General features: G+C 45.7%; 1 protein-coding gene across 1 annotated transcript in view; it reads right to left on the bottom strand.

The window, feature by feature from the left end:
• PITRM1 (pitrilysin metallopeptidase 1) overlaps nt 1-2,593 on the bottom strand; it is a 47,188-nt gene extending 44,595 nt beyond the window's left edge. Inside the window, exon 1 of the mRNA XM_075922708.1 lies at nt 2,432-2,593. Within this exon, the coding sequence (XP_075778823.1) occupies nt 2,432-2,478 (47 nt within the window). The 5' untranslated portion in view covers nt 2,479-2,593. The remainder of the gene's footprint in view (nt 1-2,431) is intronic.
• Between the last annotated feature and the right edge of the window lie 18,955 nt (nt 2,594-21,548).

Here is a 21,548-nt window from a genome sequence, read left to right as displayed (position 1 = left end):
GTGCATAAAGAGGTCTGGGGGAAGGTGGAGAGTATGGAAGAGGGCGGCTGGAGGAAAAAGGACATGAGGTGGCCTTAGGGGAGATGATACTGGGGAAAGGAGGGGATGTGAAGGAGATGTCTGAGGATATGAATGCTGTAGGGTATGGGGTGGCTAAGGGAAAAGTGGGATAGCAGGGGAGAAGAGCGTTGCAGCTATTGGGTGTGGAAAAAGGATAAAGGGAGTGTGTGTGGGGGGGGGAGGAGATCTGGGGACAAGGATCCTGGGGAGCAGGAGAGAGTACAGGGATCTATAACAAGAGAGGTGTTATAGACTGAATGCTGAAGAGTGCAAGGAGATGTCTGTAGAGGCAGATGCTGGAAGGTATGGGGGGGAAGATACAAAGGACATGGGGGATACCAGGAGAGGAGAATGCTGAGGATACGGGGGCTGCCTGAGGAAGTGGGGGAAGGAGCATATAGAGATGCAGAGAGGAAAATGTTGGGTGATAGGTGGTTGCAAGGGTGCAGAGAGGAGGCAGTGGAGAGGGGATAGGTGGTTACAAGGTGAAGAAAGGAGGATGTTGGGGGGTAGATTGGTGCAGGGAGGAGGATGCTGTGGGGAAGGTTACAGAGGTGCTGGGGGGGATGCCTGGAGAGGAGGCTGTGTGAGGGGGAGGTTACAAGGTGCAGGAAGGAGGATATTGGAGGGATAAGAAGTAACAGAGTACAGGGAGGAGGATGCTGGCATGGTTGTAGGCTGCAGGGAGGGCGATGCTAGGGGATATACAGGAGAAGTGGGGGGGATACCTAGGGAGGAGGATGTGGGGAGTAGAAGGTTACAGGGCACAGGGAGGAGGATGCTGGGGTGGTTGCAGGCTGCAGGAAGGACGATGCTGGGGGACATACAGGAGGAGTGGGAAGGATAACTGGGGAGGAGGCAGTGGAGGGGGGAGAGGTTACAAGGTGCAGGGAGGAGAATGTTGGGGGGGAATAGGAGGTAACAGGGTACAGGGAGGAGGATGCTGGCATGGTTGTAGGCTGCAGGGAGGGTGATGCTAGGGGACATACAGAAGTGGGGGGGATAACTAGGGAGGAGGATGTGGGGAGTAGGAGGTTACAGGGTGCAGGGAGGACGATGCTGGGGGACATACAGGAGGAGTGGGGGGGGATACCTGTGGATGAGTCAGGGGAGAGGGGAGGCGGTGACAGGGTGCAGGGAGGAGGCTGTGGGGAGCAGGAGGTTACAGGGTGCAGGGAGGAGGATGCCGGGGGACATACAGGAGGAGTGGGGGGGGATAACTGGGGAGGAGGCACTGGAGGGGAGTAGGAGGTGACAGGGTGCAGGGAGGAGGATGCCGGGGGACATACAGGAGGAGTGGGGGGGGGGATAACTGGGGAGGAGGCTGTGGAGGGGGGAGGCGGTGACAGGGTGCAGGGAGGATGCTGGAGGACATACAGGAGAAGTGGGGGGGATAACTGGGGAGGAGGCTGTGGAGGGGGGAGGCGGTGACAGGGTGCAGGGAGGATGCTGGGGGACATACAGGAGAAGTGGGGGGGATAACTGGGGAGGAGGCTGTGGAGGGGGGAGGCGGTGACAGGGTGCAGGGAGGATGCTGGGGGACATACAGGAGAAGTGGGGGGGATAACTGGGGAGGAGGCTGTGGAGGGGGGAGGCGGTGACAGGGTGCAGGGAGGATGCTGGGGGACATACAGGAGGAGTGGGGGGGATAACTGGGGAGGAGGCTGTGGAGGGGGGAGGCGGTGACAGGGTGCAGGGAGGAGGATGCTGGGGGCCATACAGGAGAAGTGGGGGGGATAACTGGGGAGGAGGCTGTGGAGGGGGGAGGCGGTGACAGGGTGCAGGGAGGATGCCGGGGGACATACAGGAGAAGTGGGGGGGATAACTGGGGAGGAGGCTGTGGAGGGGGAGGCGGTGACAGGGTGCAGGGAGGATGCTGGGGGACATACAGGAGAAGTGGGGGGGATAACTGGGGAGGAGGCTGTGGAGGGGGAGGCGGTGACAGGGTGCAGGGAGGAGGATGCCGGGGGACATACAGGAGGAGTGGGGGGGATAACTGGGGAGGAGGCTGTGGAGGGGGAGGCGGTGACAGGGTGCAGGGAGGAGGATGCCGGGGGACATACAGGAGGAGTGGGGGGGATAACTGGGGAGGAGGCTGTGGAGGGGGAGGCGGTGACAGGGTGCAGGGAGGAGGATGCTGGGGGACATACAGGAGGAGTGGGGGGGATAACTGGGGAGGAGGCTGTGGAGGGGGAGGCGGTGACAGGGTGCAGGGAGGAGGATGCTGGGGGACATACAGGAGGAGTGGGGGGGGTTGCTGGGGGAGCCGGGGCGACGTATGGGAGCTCGTGGACGGGGCGGTGGGGTCCCAGAACATTCTTCCTGCCCCCGCCCCCTCGCCGTGCAGCGCCCCCGCCCGGCCCCGTCTCACCGGCAGAGGCTCAGCAGCCGCCGCGCCGCCCGGTAGCGGCCCCACATGGCGCAGCCCGTGCCCCGGCGCCGGAACACGACGGGAGGGTCAGGCAGGGCCGCGTCTGGGCCTGGCTGGGACCTCCGGGGGCGGGTCTGCGCCGGGTCCCCATTGCCGCGGCTGCGCCGGGCCGCCCTTAGCTCCGCCTCCCGCCGGCCGGCCGGGCTCCCGCTCCCCGGCCCCTTGGCACGTGCGCTCCCGGGAGACTCCTGCCACGGGCGCCTCCCAGCTCCTTGGGGGTCGCCGCGCGCTTCCCCCGCCAGGCGGGGCGCCGGTGTCTCCTCTGCGGAGCTAGGAGCGGGCCCCGCTCGGAAAGCCTTTGCGGGCTGCCTTGGTACGGAAATATCGGCGGGATCGCAGCTCCTTGCCCTGTAGAGAGCAGAAGCCTCATTGCAAAGCCAGCGAGGAGCCCTGTGACACAGATTTATTTGGGCAGCAGCTTTCCCGGGCAAAACCCAGCTCATCAGATGCATGGAGTCTAAGCGTTGCAGCAGCCAGCCTGGGTTAAAGAGACAGGAGCATTGGGGAGGCTGCTCATTTAGTTTTGAACCAGCTGCCTTTTTCGGGTGGTCTGGTCTCCAACTGGTACAGGCAAAGCTGGACATGGCTTTGTTCAGTGTCTGATTGGGGGGCAAAGGGATGCACATTTTAAGAGCACAGCGTCACATGAAGGCTGTGTCTAGACTGGCAAGTTTTTTCTGGAAAATCAGCTGCTTTTCTGGAAAAACTTGCCAGCTGTCTACACTGGCCGCTTGAATTTCCGGAAAAGCACTGACAATCTCATGTAAGATCATCAGTGATTTTCCGGAAATAGTATGGTGCTCCCGTTCGGGCAAAAGTCTTTTTCCGAAAGACTTTTGCACAAAAGGGCCAGTGTAGACAGCACAGTATTGTTTTCCGCAAAAAAGCCCCGATCGCCATTTTCGCGATTGGGGCTTTTTTGCGGAAAAGCGCGTTTAGATTGGCAGGACGCTTTTCCAGAAATCTAAACGCGCTTTTCCGAAAATGCTTCTAACGGAAAATTTTTCCGTTAAAAGCATTTTCGGAAAATCATGCCAGTGTAGATGTAGCTGCAGTGTGCACATGACGTCATGGCAACCACTGTAGGTGTGCTCTTGAAAATGGTGGCTTTACTGCTTCCAGGGTGCCCCATGACCTCATGGTGGGTGTGTACATGGTGATGCAGGAGGAGGTGGGATAAGACCAGCAGGCCATTCCCAGAAGAACCAGAATGTCTGGTATTCCAGGAATGCTTGAGTGGCCACTCTAGATATGATACAGGAATACAGTCGTCATATCTCTTTCTAACAGGGTGCTACATCAGTGGGGAACCTATGGCTCAGAGAACAGATCCAGCCCCGAGCTTGCTTGCAACTGGCGAGCAGTGGAGCTTGAGAGATCTCCCACACACAATGGCACACAAATCCTATGGCAAGTGTCCGTGCCTTGGTGCCCACACCTCCTACTTCTAGGGCTTAGGTCGGTGAGGGTCTTTTATTTTATTTATTTATTTATGGTAATTTATGGTAAATAAGAAAGTGCTGTTTACTCTTTCTCATAATGCAAGAACTAGGGAGAACCAAATTAAATTAATAGGCAGTAGGTTTAAAACAAACACAAGTCACCCAACACATAGTCATCCCATGGAATTCATTGCCTGAGGATGTCATGAAAGCCAAAATTAGAACAGAGTTAAAAAAAAAAAAAGAACCAAATAAGTTCATGGAGGATAGGTCCACCAATGGGTATTTGCCAGGATGTGCAAGGATGGAATTTCCCACCTCGGTCTGCCGGAAGTTGGGAATTAGTAATGGAATGGATCATATGATAACTACCTGCTCTGTTCATTTCCTCTGAAGCACCTGGCATTGGCTACTGCCAGAACACTAGATATGGGGGTAGGTCGGTGTGTGAAAAATATGGCCTGCAAGTCAAATCCAGCCTGCCAAACTACCAGATCCAGCCTGCCACCATCTTTTGGTCCAGGGGGAGCCTTGGGCATGCTCCCTGCCTGCTGTACCCCTCCACACCACTTTAAACAGCTGGATGCAAGGGCCATGTGCTCTCTGCCCCCCACTTCCAGCACAATCTTGCAGCTGAACAATGAGCACAAGGCCCCCACAGCCAACCGCTTTGAGTGGCACTTAGGGATGGGGAAGGCAGGGAGCCTGCCCAAAGGTCCCACTCGGCTGCTGGCCAGAAGCTGCCTAAGGTAAGAGCCTCCCAACCGGAGCCTGCACCTGACACCCCATCTCTGCCTAGCTCTCCTCCCCCAGCACCATTTCTCTTGCACCCACAATCCCTCCTAAATCCTGCTTCCCAATCCCAAGGCCCTGGTCACCACCCCCACCTACTTTAGGTCACAACTCAAACCCCTGCTCTCCTTCCTGTATCCCTGCCACAGGTCACAATCCCTTTCTAGATCCTGTATTCCCTCTGACATATCTCCTCTAGGTCAGAATCCTCTCCTGCACTCCCTCCTGGACTTTGCATCCCCTTCCAGACCCAAACGCCTGCCCCAGGCCACAATCTCCTCCCTGGATCTGCATCCTCTTTTACAGCCCTTCTCCAGTTCAGAATCTTCTACACCCATATCCCTTTCTGGACCCTGCACTCAAATCCCCTGCCTGAGGTCACAACCGCTTCCTTCACCCAAGCTCCCTCCAAGACCCCAGTTACCCACCCTGAGCTCCTTTCTGCACCCACACGCCATCTCATACCTCTTCTATTAATATCATGGAAGAGCAGCCCTTGGCCACTTTCCTCATTTTTTAAGTGCCCCCCCCATTAGAGATGTAAAATCCCATTTTATTGGTTAATAGGTTAACCAGGCAGGGAGCTGCTCCAGCCCCCATCGATTAACCAGAACCAGTAAATCTTTCACGTTCCTACCCCCCATTAAAAATTATTGCCCACCCCTGTACTAGGTGGACCATTGGTCAGTCCCAGTATGTCCATTCTTATTTAAATAGCCAACTATTCATGATTCTTTCGTATGGATTGCAACTTACCAATATCTAGTGCTGTGGTTCCATGGACTTTTTCGGTGGTCCACAGGAACATTGTCCAAAGTCACATGGCGTGAGCAGGTGCAGCCATTAGCTGTTTTACGCCATGTCCACGAGCACACAGCACGTCATCCATAGTGTCAAGTAGGATGCAACCGCATTGTGTTGCCAGTAACTTCTGTCTGAGGCTCTGAGTGTCAGTGTAGCTGCTGCCATCGTGCTGAGTGGTTGCTGTGTCGTTCGTCCTGTGCTACGTGTGCTGTTTTACAGATGTGGTGTAGTTTGTTTATAATGGCAACGACAGGAAGAAATGTCAAATGCAAGTATTCGGAGGACTACATCAAATTCTCCTTGACTCAACAAGTGCATTCTACAATAAGACAAGCAATGCAGTGTGCGCTTCCTATATTGTTGCATACAAAGTTGCACAGGCCAAGAACCCTCGTACCATTGAAGAGCAACTTGTGGTATTTTTGCACAAAGCAACCTGTGCAAAAAAGATGATGCGGCTTGTTCTTGTCGAGGAAGCAGCGAGGAAGCTGAATGATATATCGGTCTTTAACGACACAGTATCGACATGGATAAATGAGATATCACAGAACATCAGTGAACAAGTTGTGGATGAAATAAAGAAGTCTCCATTGTTTGCCATACAATTGGATGAATCGACCGATGTTGCACTGTGCTCTCAGCTACTGGTGTTCACATGATAAATGGTCAAGAGACTTAAAAGACGAGTTTCTTTTTTGTAAGACTCTTGATACCACCACAAAGGCTCAGGATGTGTTGGAAATTGTTAACAATTTCTTTGAAGTACATGGTCTGGATTGGATAAATCTTGTGGGTGTCACCACTGATGGTGCAGCTGCCATGCTGGGCTCCAGATCGGGCTTCCAATAGCTGGTGAAACAGTGCATTCCAATGGTAACCGGAGTTCACTGCTTCATTCATAGGGAAGCTTTGGCATCAAAAACATTCCCTGATAAACTGAATGCCGTTTTCAAAGGCTTGGTGAAAGTGATGAATCACATCAAATCATCGGCTCTGAACACCAGGCTGTTCAAAAGATTTTGCCTGGACATGGGTTCTGACTTTGATGTGTTGCTGTTCTACACTTCTGTAAGGTGGTTGTCAGCGGGGAACGTACTCAACAGAGTTTTTCAATTTAGAGAGGAGTTGGATTTATTTCTCCAGGCTCAAGGGAAAGAGGAATTCCGAAATGTGCTGATGCAGTCAAATTTAGAACTTGCGTGTCTTATCGATATTTTTAGAATCTTGAACTAACTGAATCTTCAGCTGCAAGGGAAAGGTGCAAATCTATTCATTCACCAGAGCATCATCAAAGCTTTTCTTGACAAATTGGAACTCTGGATCGTAAGAGTTGAAGGCAATAATTTGGTTCAATTTCCATATGTGGATGCCATGCTCAGGGAAAAGGAGGCCATTCGGACGCAAATTCTCGATCATTTACGGAAGCTACGAAATTAATTACAACGATTCTTTCCGGAGGTGGACAGGACAAGGGATGGATTATCTTTCATCAGGAATCTATTTACTAACAGATGTTAATAGTGTTCCAGAGGATCTGCAGGAGGAATTCTTGGATCTGAAAAATGATTTTGCGGCTCAAGACGTGTACCAGCAGTCTACCATAGAGAAATTTTGGGCCAGCATGACTGGGAATTACCCAAATCTGTCAGCACACGCAGTCAGATTTCTTTTGCCATTTGCATCAACTTAGATGTGTGAGACTGGATTTTCGTGTTTGTTGCACGTTAAGTCCAAACAGAGGAATTGGCTTGCAGTGGAAAGCGATATTCATTGTACATTATCAAGTACCACTCCAAACATTGAAAAGATTGTCAGTGAGAAGAGAATCCAAAAATCTGTTAGTAAGAAATAAATTTCAAACCGAAATGTTCGTTGTCTGCTCTTTTTTATCATGTCTCAAGAAGGAGGTGGTCCATGAAATTTTTTTTATTGGCCTGGTGTTCCATGGACTGAAACGAGTTGAGAACCACTGATCTAGTGACTGGACATGTCCACCATACATACACAAATCTGCTCTTTCACAACAATTTCTCTAACACTTATTTCTGTTCAATTTGTATGCATATTTAACCCAACTGGAATGAATTACTGTTGAAACAGTATGTTAAAGAAATTTTCTCTTACTGTGCTACAGGATGAGGTTACTGGTCTTTTCCAGATCAAATCCCATTCCTCATGAATCATTTGTTTATCCAGGTACTTTTCCCAGTATATTGTATAAGATTATTTTTTGTATTATAAAGTTGTCTGCAAAGATTGATATAAATTCAATTTTTTTGCTTCCTAATTGCCCAAATATTGTTACGTCTATTAAAGTGAACTTTCTGTATACAACTTTTTTTTCTTCTAGAAAGTTGAAAAACATACCTAACTTAATAGTATTGGTACCACAGGAGAATAGGCCATTAGTATTGGTCTCTAAATGCAACTTGGCAAATTTCTATTTCCAAAGTGGAAAGGTTCAGAAAGTTACAGCAAATCTGAATAGTGGACCAGAATAAAAATGGTTGTGCAGCCTTAAAGGCCATTCTGAAAATCTACTCTATTAAAAAAAAAAAGTTTCACATAAAACCCCTGTTTCTGATAGCTCCAACCTCCTCCTAACTTGTGAGTTTATAATTACACTTCTTTAGTATTGCATTTTTTTCTATTCCCTTTTACATGAAAGACAAAGACAAATAACAGGGGAAATTAAGCAAGGTCTGCAACTGAATGTATGTGTGCAGACACTTACACCGAAGCACAGCCCTATAGATATGGTAGTAACATGTTTTAAATAAAGAAACCTGATAAAAGTATATGGAGACAGGGTAAGTGCATCTCCGATATTACTTGACTGACCACAGTAGAGATTTACTAGAGATGAATTTAACTTTGTACGCCCACTGAAGTACTTCAGTCTTATATTTCTGTTCTGATCTTTACTGGCAGATAGTTTCATATTTGATTTAGCTAATAATACTTTTTATTGCACTAATACAGGAATTGATGTTTGAGGTCTAAGACAAATATCAAAAGAGACTAAGAATCTTGAGAATTAAGTTCTCAAAATGTTCAAGCCCATGTTTCTAAATGTAGGTTCCTAAATTCATATTTAGACACCTAGGCATGAGTGGCCTGATTTTCAGAAGTTCTGAAAAAATTATGAATTCCTTTTAAATCACCAAGAGCAGCAGATGCACAGGCCCTTTGAAAATCTGACCATTTTTATTTACTAAGGCTTTTGACACTAAGGGTATGTATACATTGCAGTGCTATTTCGGGATTCCAAAATAGCTATTCTCTATCTTTTGAGTGCTCCTGTTATTTCAAAATATAACGGGCTCACTATTCTGGTGTCCCTGTAAAGCTTATTCTACAAGAGATAGGGAACATTTCGGAATAGTGATTTATTTCAAAATAAGTGCTGCGTAGACAGCGCCAAATTTCGAAATAAGCTATTTTGAAATTGACTCGAAATAAGCTACACAATTTGCGTAGCTCAAATTATGTAGCTTATTTTGAGCTACGGGTGCAGTGTAGACATTAACTAACATTTCAAAATTTTGGCTATCACATTTTCTGAAAGCTCTGAAATCTTATGTGGACTAGCAATTTCCATTAAAATATTTTATTAAATCAGCAAATTGTACATTTTTCCAAGCACAACAAAACAGTTAATGTTATTTCCTTCTTTTACACAGCACAGCATCCTCTGACCTTTATTCCTTTTTCATCACTGTATGGTACAAATCTCTTCTCTCTCCCACCACATTATGTACCCTCTATTCCTTTCATCCTTGTTACATGACTATCTCATCTGTCTCCTCTTTTCCTCCACTTCAGAATGCAGCTCCACCATAACACCCTGCTGTCAGATATTGCTCTCTTATCTCTGTTCACCAGCTACAATGTTGCAGGCTCTCCTTAGCTTCTTTCTGCCTCTCCCACTTTCTCTCTCAACTTACATGTTTTTCACTTTAGTTTTCGGGGGAGAGAGGGTTGTTTTGTTTTGTTTGTTTGTTTGTTTACTATTACATTTAACATCAAATTCATTCCTGGTGTAACTCTGGCATACTTAAAGAAGGGTTTGGGAGATGTGCACCAACTCAAATTAGCAGATGTCCCAGTTTTATAGAGGAACAGTACTGATATTTGTGGCTTTGTCTTATATAGGCTCCTCCTAGTCCTACCCCAACCCAATTTTCACACTTGCTGTCTGGTGAATCTAGCGTTATGTGAAACTGTGTCCTATTGCCTGCCTTTCATCCCTTCTCCTTCCTTCCCTCCTTCCCCCCCACCCCCCATTTCACTTATCTTGATTTTTATTTCATTTGTTGAATCTAGGTTCAGCTTTGATTGTACATTCTTTTAGGCAGGCGCTGTTTTTACTATGTTGATACAAGACCTAGCACAATGGATTGGATCTTCTGGGTACTACCAAAGTAATGGTGGTAGTAGTGATAGTACTGTATAATAACAATAAGTACTATAATGTCGTAATTATTCAAGAGATTATTTCCTCATTTCTTTTAAATATAAGAAATTACGATTTTGAAACAATAAAGTTATAAAAGAGGTAGTTTCTGGGATTCCAAAGAAATGAATTTAACTTCATCAGGTTATTAAAATGACACTTTGAAATATTTGCTATTTATTTTCTCATGTTGACACTACAATGATAGCATTTGACACCAGAAAGCAATTTTTGCTTAAGGAACATTATGTTGACCTTACTTTACTCTTTCCTATTCACTGTAGTTATGTTACTTACTTTCTAAGGTTTGGTCAGAAGTATTTCCCTAATTTGAACATGAGCTACCATATCTCTTTGTCAGACCAGATTTCTTTGTCATTGTTCCTTTGTTTGCCTGCCATAGTTTGTGACTGTAATTATGGAAGTGTAACATTGTACTTTTTTCTATTGCCATCTTTTTTTATTTGGGGTGCTTGTATTGGTATGAAGGTCTATTGAACAGTCTGCATTCATATCAATGCCTTTGGTAATCAGCATATATTTGCAAACTCAGACAATCTGTTAGGGCCGAGTTTTAAAGTGTAGCAGTTTTTTTATTCCTAAATGTAGGGATTAGTTATAAAATTGATCTTTTTTTTCTTATAACACACTTCTAGATAGCTAAATTATTTGTCTTTATTGGTCTTACCCTTGAGTATATCTCATACATTGATATTTTTCCTCTTTTTGAAATAGAACTGAAATTCATGTGGCTATTTTTCTCCAAATCCTAATTGTGTTAGTTTATTCCTGTAGAAGTAGCAAAGAATGAAAATCTAGTTTGCGAATACATGTTGTTTAATATTTCTTTGCAGTAGAGTGACAAATTTAAAACAAAAAGGAGAATTCAGAGGAAACTCTCAAGCAAATTAAAATATGTGTAATACGTCTAAAATGAGCATAATCTTGGTTCTTCACAACATCATGTAAAGAAATGTATGTTATGGTGAGAGTCAACTCAGTTTTTTTAATGTAAATTCAGATTAACTGCAATGACTTCAATGGACTTTTTCACTGATGAAGGGTGGGAATGGAATTTGGTTTTCTGTGTTTTATTGAACTTTTATTTAAGACAAATTTAGATTAATGGATTATAGGACAAGAAGAGACTTTTGTGATAATGCAATTTGACTTCCTGTGTAACGCAGGCCATAGAATTAAAATAATTTCTAAAGAATATCAGTGACACAAAGCAGCCCTATATTCACACTCTACATGCTACTGTAATAATCTTTCTGAGGTACCATGTGAAAACTAATAACTCACTGGTCATTTACATTGTTGCATGATGTATTCATGTGATGTGTATTAAGAGTTATGAATATATTCTGGAATTGTGACTCAAGTGAACATAAACTAGGCATACTGGGTAGTTGCTAAATATCTGTCTGAGAAAAAGGAATATATATTTGATTATCTGGAGTAGGCTCGGGCTGGGTCACTCTGCTTCTCACCACCGCCAGTGAGTGCAGGGGCGGGACCAATCTCTGCTGCCGACCCCTGCCCCTCAGGGTCCCCAAAGCATGGAGTGTGGGGGTGAGATTGACTCCTGTTGTTGGCACTAAGTCCCCTGCTATTCCTCCAAGCACAGGGCCCTCCCAAAGAACATGGGCCAGGACAGATGCCCCAAACCATAAAATGGCTCGAGTTTAGAAATATCTGGAATTGAGTAAAGGCAAAAACTTGCTTGGGCGAAGATTTTTCACCTAGGAAGACAAGGGAAACCAGCCATAGGCACTGACGTTGTGGTAGAGATATAAAAGAACGTTAAAATAGTTAACCAGTTAAATGGATACAATTATACCATTTAACCGGTTAACTGTTGACAGATGGGCAGGCAGCAGCGAGGGCTAGATTCCCGCCAACCCTCCTCACGTCAAAGGAGCCAGGTCCCACCTGATGGCCCAATGCAGCTGAGGGCCACCAGCCCACCCCAGTGTGACTGAGGCCAGGATCCCGCCCACCTGTGGCAGGTCACTGTAGCCAGGGTCCTGCCCACCCAGGCCACTCCAGCATGGCCAAGGACTCTGATTCCATAGTTTTTTAGTCCAGTTCTTATAGGAATTTCTTCCTATGCCAGTCTATGGAAATTGCTGCATCATGCTGATGTCTTCAGGGTGGCTGCCAGGTACTCGTCAGTGATCTCATTGGGTGGACCTCCAGTACTGTTTTCTCCACTTGACACCTTTTGGTTGCACTGGCACCTGACGCCTTCTTCAGCCCTTTGTTGCTGTATTTTCAGGCTGGCACCTCTCAGAACCATTCACTCATCATCCAAGCACTCTCTCTCTCTTACATACATTCCTTAATTAATGTTTCCCATACAATATTTTTGTATAATAATAACTTTACATATATCAGAGTTGTAGTTACAAAAAGTTTCTGGGTGGTATTGCTTAAAACATTCTCTGAGTGCTGAGTAAAGTTACAATGTTTTAAAGAGAACAGGCGTCAATTAAGTAACAATGCCCATAGTCAGTTACAGGAGTTGGCTCCCATAGCAGAGTTAGTGGCTTGACAATGCATTGTTACAATGTATCTCTGCAATGTCAATTTCAAGCAGCCCCTTGCACAAACTTGAGCATGCCCTGGAGCACGGGGGGGAAGGGGGGAGGGGGGGGGGGAGCTGTTTCTGGCTACATAGGATTACATTCTTAACAGTTCCAAGTTCCATGACCTAATACATTATATTCTAAAGGGGCAATAATAATAATAAATCTAAACATTTAACAATCTGAACAAATAATAATAATAATAATAATAATAATAAGAATTAATAATAAATCTAAAACACTTTAAGTTGTGGGGAACAAATTATGGGGGGTCACTTCCATTTGGAGGAATTATTTTCAATACATTAATATGTTATCCGTACACAAGGCCCTGCCTGCCCTGCTCCGGCAAGGTAGAGGTATCGCCTGACCACTAGAATGCTCTGGGGCGGCCAGGGCCAGGATCCCACCTGACTGCCTGGGATGTGCCAGCGCTTCTGGGCTAGGGTTGCACCAGTATGGCCGGGGGTGGGGTCCTGCTGGAGAGTCTTAGCATGACTGGGGTACCACCAGCCTGCCAGCCCGGGCTGCTCCAGTGCAACTGGGGCTGTGGCTCCACCTAGTTGCTTGGCCCACTCTGGCACAACCGGGGCTGCTCCATCCTAGTGCGGTTGGTCATCTAATCAGTTACGCAGTAAGTATTCCAGTAAGCCTAAAGCTTACCGGGTAATCAGTTAAACAGTTAACCTTTTACATCCCTACTCTGTAAATGCCCTGGTGCTGGAGCACCCATGGAGAAACTAACTCCCTCCTTCCTACCATGCTGCCCGCTGGTGGCTCTGCGATCAACTTCTCCCCCTCCCTGAGCTTCCTGCCCTATGCAATCAGTTGTTTTGCAGTTAGCAGGAGGCTCTGGGAGGGACAGGGAGGAGTGAGGCAGGAATATTTAGGAACTTGGGGAAAGGGTGAGATATATGGGGGGATATGATGAGGCCTGGAGAGCTGTGAAGGCTTGAGTATCCCATCGGCCAGAGGAAAGCCAGCATCTATGAAGCCATCTGCTTGTGTTTTCATTGAAGGTCCTAACTGAAAGTCCACTGCGTGTGGAAAGAAGAATGATAGGCAAGAGAAACTATCTTGAGCAAAGCCTGCATCACGCTAAATTGAATGTTAGGTTTTTAGATGTGTGTTTTTATTTGTATTTAATCCTTTCTAACTTTATTCCTCTTATTTAGCATCACATAACCTATGTTCTGTTGTTAATAAATTTGTTTCATTTTATTATAAACCAATTTAGTGCTATGTTTAAATAAAAGGGTATATTGAGCCCAGTAAACTTAATAAGCTGTATTGTGGCTTTTGAGGAACAAACAAACTGTATTTCTCTAAACTCTTCAGGACCTCTCCCGGAGAGCTGGACTCATACAGCACATGACTTTGGGGAAATTCAGGAGGCGGAGCATGTTGGTTCACTCTGCAAGTAGCAATCAAGGCTATTGGAAGCTGCTGTGGGGCTGTAGACAGGATGCTGGAGTCAGAGCTGTTTAACCAGGGCTGTCAAACAGATGCTCAGTGTGTGACCTGACTACTGATAGGCTGGTTGTGAACGGCCCCTGTTGAGAGCTATAGCAGCAAAGCAGTGTGATGTGCCTAAGATTACAGGGAGGTACATAAGATTACATAATCCCTCACTGGTCTGGATTTGCACTCCTGACTGCCATAATATCTTTTAGAAAAAATAACTATTAATTCTGGCATTACCTAAGGGTATGTCTACACTACCCTCCTATTTCGAAATAGGAGGGTAATGTAGGCATACCGCAATTGCAAATGAAGCCCGGGATTTGAATTTCCCGGGCTTCATTTGCATAAGCCGGGCGCCGCCATTTTTAAATCCCGGCTGGTTCGAACCCCGTGCCGCGCGGCTACACGCGGCACAAACTAGGTAGTTCAAACTAGGCTTCCTAGTTCAAACTACCATTACTCCTCATTCCACGAGGAGTAATGGTAGTTCGAACTAGGAAGCCTAGTTCGAACTACCTAGTTCGTGCCGTGTGTAGCCGCGCGGCACGGGGTTCGAACCAGCCGGGATTTAAAAATGGCGGCGCCCGGCTTATGCAAATGAAGCCCGGGAAATTCAAATCCCGGGCTTCATTTGCAATTGCGGTATGCCTACATTACCCCGCTAGTTCGAACTAGCGGGGTAGTGTAGACATACCCTGACTTATAAGTGCTTCATTCTGGAAACTGAACATTCTTTCAATATAAGCTTTAGTGGTTGTTATGTGGGAGGTGGTTTTCTTATATATATATATTCTTCAGAGTGCTCTGGATTCTTTATGGTGCCGTTTAATGCTCAAAGCATTATCTATAGTATCACATTTGCAGGAGAGGAAAGTTGCTAGTATTTCAGTTTTGCATAGGTTCAGCAGAATGCCATATAGAATTCACCCTGTGCTACATACAGGTTGCAGTTTTAAAATGTATTGAAATATTGCACAAAGTAGTATTAACAGCAAAACCTGGAGGACTACAAATCTCCCAGATAATAAAGAGAGGAAATGATTTAGCAATCTGGCAGCATTTTATTGTTCAGGCTACAGTTATCCTGCTCAGAAAATAAACTCTGGGGAGTCAGAGCATGCATTTGATTTACTCAGTTTTGGTTTCTTGTAACACTAATTGTCATTTTACCTGGAGAAATTACCTTCCTTTGTTATTTCCTTAAGTCACTTTGAAATATTTCTGACACCTCTTCATTCATCCTGTTTTGTTTTGGTTATATCCTCCACCTTAGCTCTGCATTAGTAATCATTTTCTGTGAGAAGATAGTAATACTATTATCCAGTTCTTGCTAATATAAGAAACAAAAAACTGCTTTAGCCTCACTACCAATACATTTTTTGGTATCACTCTAACTTTTCTACCAGCTAGTGTCAGAAGCATTAAGGGCTAGGTTCTAGAGCTACGGTTCCACTTAATAACATGGAACCCGGCTCAAGCCCCACCCATAAATCTAGAATAATTTAACACCATCTATTAGCACTTCGAAGAGGCAATACTCACTGGCAAGCACTGAGTCTGGGTATAACAAAAGAAAAAAATATGAAAAGTGAAAGGGAGCCCAGCATTAATTTGGAGAACCACCTCAGCAATGATTCAGAACTGTGATGGGCAACCTAAGTTAGTAGTGGGCTGTATAAGTGGCCTTCCTTCATCTCAGTGGGCTACAAGATAGTTGTAACCAAGATGGTCTCGTGGGACAGGGTAGTTTTTCTAATGGCACGTGTATACCTAGAATTCATGGGAAATACCAAATGAATCACAGCAACACTTTGATTAAATGCAGGGGAAGCAGTGTTGTATGCAATCACAACACACCTCACTTCACATGCTCTTGCTTTATGTGTGTGTCATTTTAATAATACCAGGAGGGGAAACATTACATAGACGGAAACCAGTGGAATCTTGCAACCCTGGGCAATGGTAAACAAAATGTCTCGTGGGTCACACATAGAACCCTGAAGGGCTGCAGGTTGACCACCACTGATTCAGAAGGATGCAAACTGTAAGTAAACCCCCTTCCTTAGAGTATCTTGGGCAGTGTCCTATGCATCAGTTTCCTACCTCTGGTATGAAAATCCATCAAACTAACATTCCTTTAATGCATCATTCCCTTTTCCCTCTGCTGCACCCCACTCACTGTTGGTTGTCCAAGCTCTGTGAAGTCCTATAATTTAAGTGTGCATTCACATGGGTCCAAATCCTATCATTGGGGGTTTGAAGAATGCCCGTCTCTTGCTATTATGCCAGTTAGCCCAGTTACTAGTAATTTCAGCTCTTAGGGTATGTCTACGCTTGCTCCCTAGTCCGAACTAGGGATGCAAATGTAGCATACCGAAGTTGCTAATGAAGCGCGGGATTTAAATATCCCGTGCTTGATTAGCATATTCGTGTCCAGTCACCATTTTAAAAATCCACTAGTCTGAATTAACTCACTGCATGTAGACGCAGTATTGCTTCATTAGCAACTTCGGTATTCTACATTTGCATCCCTAGTTCAGACCCCGGGGCAGGCACGCGCTGGTTTCCCTCGGGGGGGGGGGGGGGAATCCTGGGAGGAGGCAGATGCAGGGGACTCCCTGCCTCCACTGGCACCCCAGCCCCCACTTCCCAGCCACAGAACTCTGTCCCCACTCCCCTGTTCCCAGCTACAGAATGCTGTCCCTATTCCTGTTCCCACTGACACCCTGTCCCCTGATGCAGAATCCTGTCCTCTGCCCTCCCAGAACCCTGTTCCCTCTTCCCTGCCCCCCTCCGCAGAACTCTGTCCCCACAAAATGTATAATTATAAATGCTTCATTTTAGATTTAAATAGCATGAATAAAAAACAGACCATTTATTTCATAACTATAAACACGTGATTTTAATTTTATACATCGCATAATTTAAAAATAAACTGTTTATCAGAGTGTGTAAGTAAGGGCTGGGGATAGCAAGTGATGGGACAGGAGGAGAATAGAGAGGGCGGGGCTTCAAGGAAGGGGAAGGGCAGTAGATCTTCGCCTGTTCAGAGATTTAAAAAGTGATCTTGGCTGTAAAAAGGTTGGAGACCACTGCCCTAAGTGATTTCACTAGGTAGGGACTGGGAGAACCTCACTGATACTGCATCCTCTTTGTTGAAGCCCATATGCAGGGGAGGTGCGAAGGGTGTGAACGTACTCCCTGTCACGTTACTGAATTTTGAGGAGAACAGCCATATCACTGCTGCATCTATGGGGTGGGGGGTGTTTGCCCCAAAAGTAGTATAAAGGGGGCCATGTGAGGTGTTGAATAGAAGCTTACTGTCTGCTGATTCTCTATATGCTATTCATGTAATTGTATAATGTCTGTGTATGAAGTTATAAGTGTGTGCTTTGTATGAGTACTGAATGTTTCTCCATATGTGGTTGAGCAATGGGCAGAGCTCTGCCTATGGACACGCTAATTAGCAAGGCTCTGTGGAACAATAGCCCTCAATAGGCCAAGGACATACCTCAAGAATGGGGACTGACACCTAAGGGCCATCAACAGGGAACACAGGGATAGGCCGCTGGCCGGGTGACCTGCTGCAGCCAAGAAGAGACCAGGAAGAAGGTATAAATATGCCATGTGGCCGACTCCATCTTGGTACTCAGCTCAGCCCTTCATCCCAGAGGCAGCAGTGTAGGGATCGAAGAGCCAGAAAGAACTGTGGACCCATCCTGGCATAGGATGTGCACCAAGAACTTTTAAGCCGGCAGCTATAACATCTCTGCTGCAAGCCTGCATCGAGAACTGGGTGATTCGATGCATGTAATGTATGATACTTTAACAACCTTACTCTCATGCTTTTCTTTCTTGTAGTAATAAACCTTTAGATGTTAGATTCTAAAGGATTGGTTCAGCGTGATTTGTAGGTAAGATCCAGAGTATATAATGACCTGGGATCTGTGGCTGGTTTCTGGGAACTGGACAGAACTTATTCGGGGAAGGTGGGGTTGGGTTCTAAAACCCCTCACCTGTGTCTGATGCCTGGGGCCATCTGGGGCACGGATATTGGTGGGATGTTGGAGGGGTTTTGCTCGTGAGGCTTTAGGTAGGCAGCTGAAGTGCTCCGTGGGACTGGTTTGTGGCCTATTTGGGAAGATCTCCAGTAGGGGGGCTGTAAGGAGCCCCAAATTTGAGCAATTCACCCTGAGCAGACGCCCTCAGCTGTGTCCAGACCTGGCCCGGTCTGTCACACCTCCTCCCACCATGGTTCCCCAAGCAAGCAGGAGGGGACTCTGTTAGGGGATGGGAGAGCACTGTGTTGCAGGGAGGATGGATGAGCAGAGCTGGTGGCAGCATGGCTCTGGACCTACTCACCAGTAAGGCTCATGGTCACCACAGGCTGAAGTCACCAATTCTGTGAACTCCTTGCTTAAACTGTAGCCTTATTGATCAATGATAGCTCTAGTAAAATTATTCAGGAGAATCATAGACTCAAAACTGAGTCTGATCAGTTCTGCCTTTAAATATCTGGGGAGGAAGGTAAACTGGTATCTAGAACTCTATAAACGGAGCCCACACCAAGAAAGAACACCTACTCCCACTGACTTCAGTTTGGGTTTGTCATCACTATCTCCTGTTTAGTTAGTGAAGTTAAGCTAGGGTGACACCCTCCATTAGAGCATTTAAGCACAGTTCGACTGTCTGTTAGTCATACAATAAGAATAATATTTCATTATTGTGAGTTAAAGATTACAGTGTATTTCAACCCAAAAGAGACAACATTGATCACTATGGCAAAGTAAGTTTGCTGACCATGTTGGCAAAGTAGCTATGCCTATGCAAACCCCATCTCTTCTTGAGATCTTTTCCCCAGTTCATTAATCAGTGGCAGGGAAGAGGTAATTCAGACCCCGGTTTACATCACCATTTGAAAAACTGTACAATCTTCAGGACTGGAAGAAGGATAAACAAGTGGAGAACACTATTGTGTGCTCTCTTCTTGACTTTGCTCAGTGATCCCTTCCCATTCTCCCTTCCCCTTCCCCCCATCTTATTAAATGTATTCTCTTCTTCTTGGTATTCGTTTTCTTTCTAAGCTAAGTCACTTTGATGGGACTAATTGTGCTGGGATAAAACAAGCATGCAGATAAATGCTGTGCAAATTCTGACAATGTACCTAAATCTTGATATTCTAGAGCTGTTAAAAAGAATGTCTACTCAGCCTCCTGGAGAGTACATGTCATCTGCATAGCTGCACAAAGCAGGCGGGTGTGCTCTGAGAAATGGCTGCACAAAATGGAGGTGGGAAGAATAATGTCTGCATCCAGGGGTCATAGAGTTTATATGGAGCTGAAGAGTTTAAGTAAATGAGTTTGCTGCCTCTCCAGCACAGAGGGTTGGTATGGTAGGTCTACAGTACCAATCTAAGGGAAGAGGATGGAGCGTGTGGATATGTGAGAGTGTGTGTGTGTGTGTGGGGGGGGGGGTATTAGTACAAAAGAGAAATCACATATTTTGAAAAGAGGCAGGACCTTCCAAGACCCTGCAATTATCTTGAGGTCCTTATCCACACATACTGATGGTTGGAGGGGCTTCTAATCCCCAGATGCCAGATGTAATGGAGCTGTCACACATGCCCATCAAAGTTCTGTCTCTGCCCCTTTTTGGAGGTGAAATCTTCAGTTCAGTGGATTTTTTGCATCTCTCTGTCTCACTGTTCCAAAGAGAATGGAAAGCGGCTGTTCTCAGTGGTGACAGATGACGGAATTGGGAGCAATGGCCTCAAATTGCTGTAGGGGGATGCATTTTGGATATTAGGAAAAACTATTTCACTGGGAGGGTGGTGAAGCACTGGAATGGGTTCCCTAGGGAGGTGGTGGAATCTCCATCCCTAGAGGTTTTAAGTCTTGGCTTGACAAAGCCCTGGCTGGGATGATTTATCTGGGATTGGTCTTGCTTTTTGAAGGGAGTTGGATTCATTGACTTCCTGAAGTCTTTTTAACCCTATGATGCTATGATTCTATGACTTATGCTGTTAGCAAAAGAGATTTATTTCTGAGTCCTTTGATCTCTTTAAATAGTTTGTCCTGGTTGAATGATGCAAATTAGCCAGGGAAAACTCCCTTTCTTCTAGGCAGTAACATACCATGGGATGTAGTGATCTTGCCTAACTCTTCTCCTGATAACTTGGCTGGCATAAGTAGGCATGTAAAGTCAAAGTTGGCGTATGTGTTTGTACCCCTGGGGTCTTGTACTCCTCAGAATAAGAAAAAGCTTGTAGTTCCAAAGCCTAATAGTTAGTCCTAGGCCTTCTTTGTATGGACACAACACATGGTTTCTGATACACAGAAGTGGGGATATTCTGATAAACAAAAATAACAATTAGAGAGAAAATTCCTTGTGTTCATTTAAAAGTGAATTTGAAATGCAAACTCTAGTTTTCAGATGTGAAGAGCTAAATAGCTAGAAAAAAATGTGCACATTAAACACAGTTATACCATCCAGAAAATTCACCTATTTACCCATTGATTAAAAAACAGCAAACCAATTATATATATTTTAGTGGCTCATAATAGTTGTTTAAGAAGCAGCACTAAACATACTTTGATTTACACTTCATTACTGCAAAACAATTGTGAAGCAAAAACTGTTCCTTTCAGTGTTAACATCTGTATGCCACTGCATAATTGTCCAACTCAGAATCACATTCTAGACAGAAAGTATGATTGCACGACATGTTAAATATTTGCATTTTGTGTAATCATCTTGTTTCATCAAAGTAAAAAAAATGCAGGTCATCTGTCTTCATCAGGCCTGGGCAAAACACCCTCCACAGGCTAGAATAGGAGCACCAAGATCCTGGATCCAGCCCACAGATACAGCAGAGAGCCTCAGGCAGACTTCTCTGCTTGCGCTGCCCCCACACACCACTCAGAAAAGTGGCTGCTGGGCCATATCTGTTCCACAAACTGTGAGTAGAGGAGGGGGAGGAATGGTGCTTCACAGGCAATGTCTAGACTACACTGATCTATCAGAAAAAGGTATACAAAATGCACTCCACAATTTGCGTACCTTTTTCTGATTTTTTTGGAAGAGGCTTTTCTGAAATTTGTTCAGTCTACATTGGGCCAAATTTCGAAAAAGCCTCCTCTTTCAGAAGAACCCTTTTTCCTCATGGAAGGAGGAAGACAGGGCTTCTGAAAGAGCGTGTCAGCTCTTCTGCAAAAAAAGCGGAAGAGCAGACGCATTCCCTGGACATGACAGTTTTTCTGGGATACTTTTGGTATCTTGGAAAAACCGCGTAGTGTAGACCTAGCCCCACACTTCTCTTACCCCCAGCACAATCCCATTGGCTGGTTTCTGGCCAATGGGAGCTGCCTGTTTGAAGAACAAGCAGCACGGGAAGCACCACTACCCTTGCCCCTCAAGCTCTTATTCACAGAGCACATGACCCCCTGCAGCCTGTGCGGGGACAGCACAGGCTCCTGCCTGAGAAATGTTCTGGTCTGTTGGATGGGACT

This window comes from Pelodiscus sinensis, chromosome 2 (genome assembly GCF_049634645.1).
Source record: "Pelodiscus sinensis isolate JC-2024 chromosome 2, ASM4963464v1, whole genome shotgun sequence".
In the NCBI taxonomy this organism is placed as follows: domain Eukaryota; kingdom Metazoa; phylum Chordata; order Testudines; family Trionychidae; genus Pelodiscus; species Pelodiscus sinensis.
Note: the sequence above shows the minus strand (reverse complement) of the source record. Positions and strands in the feature narration are given on the sequence as shown.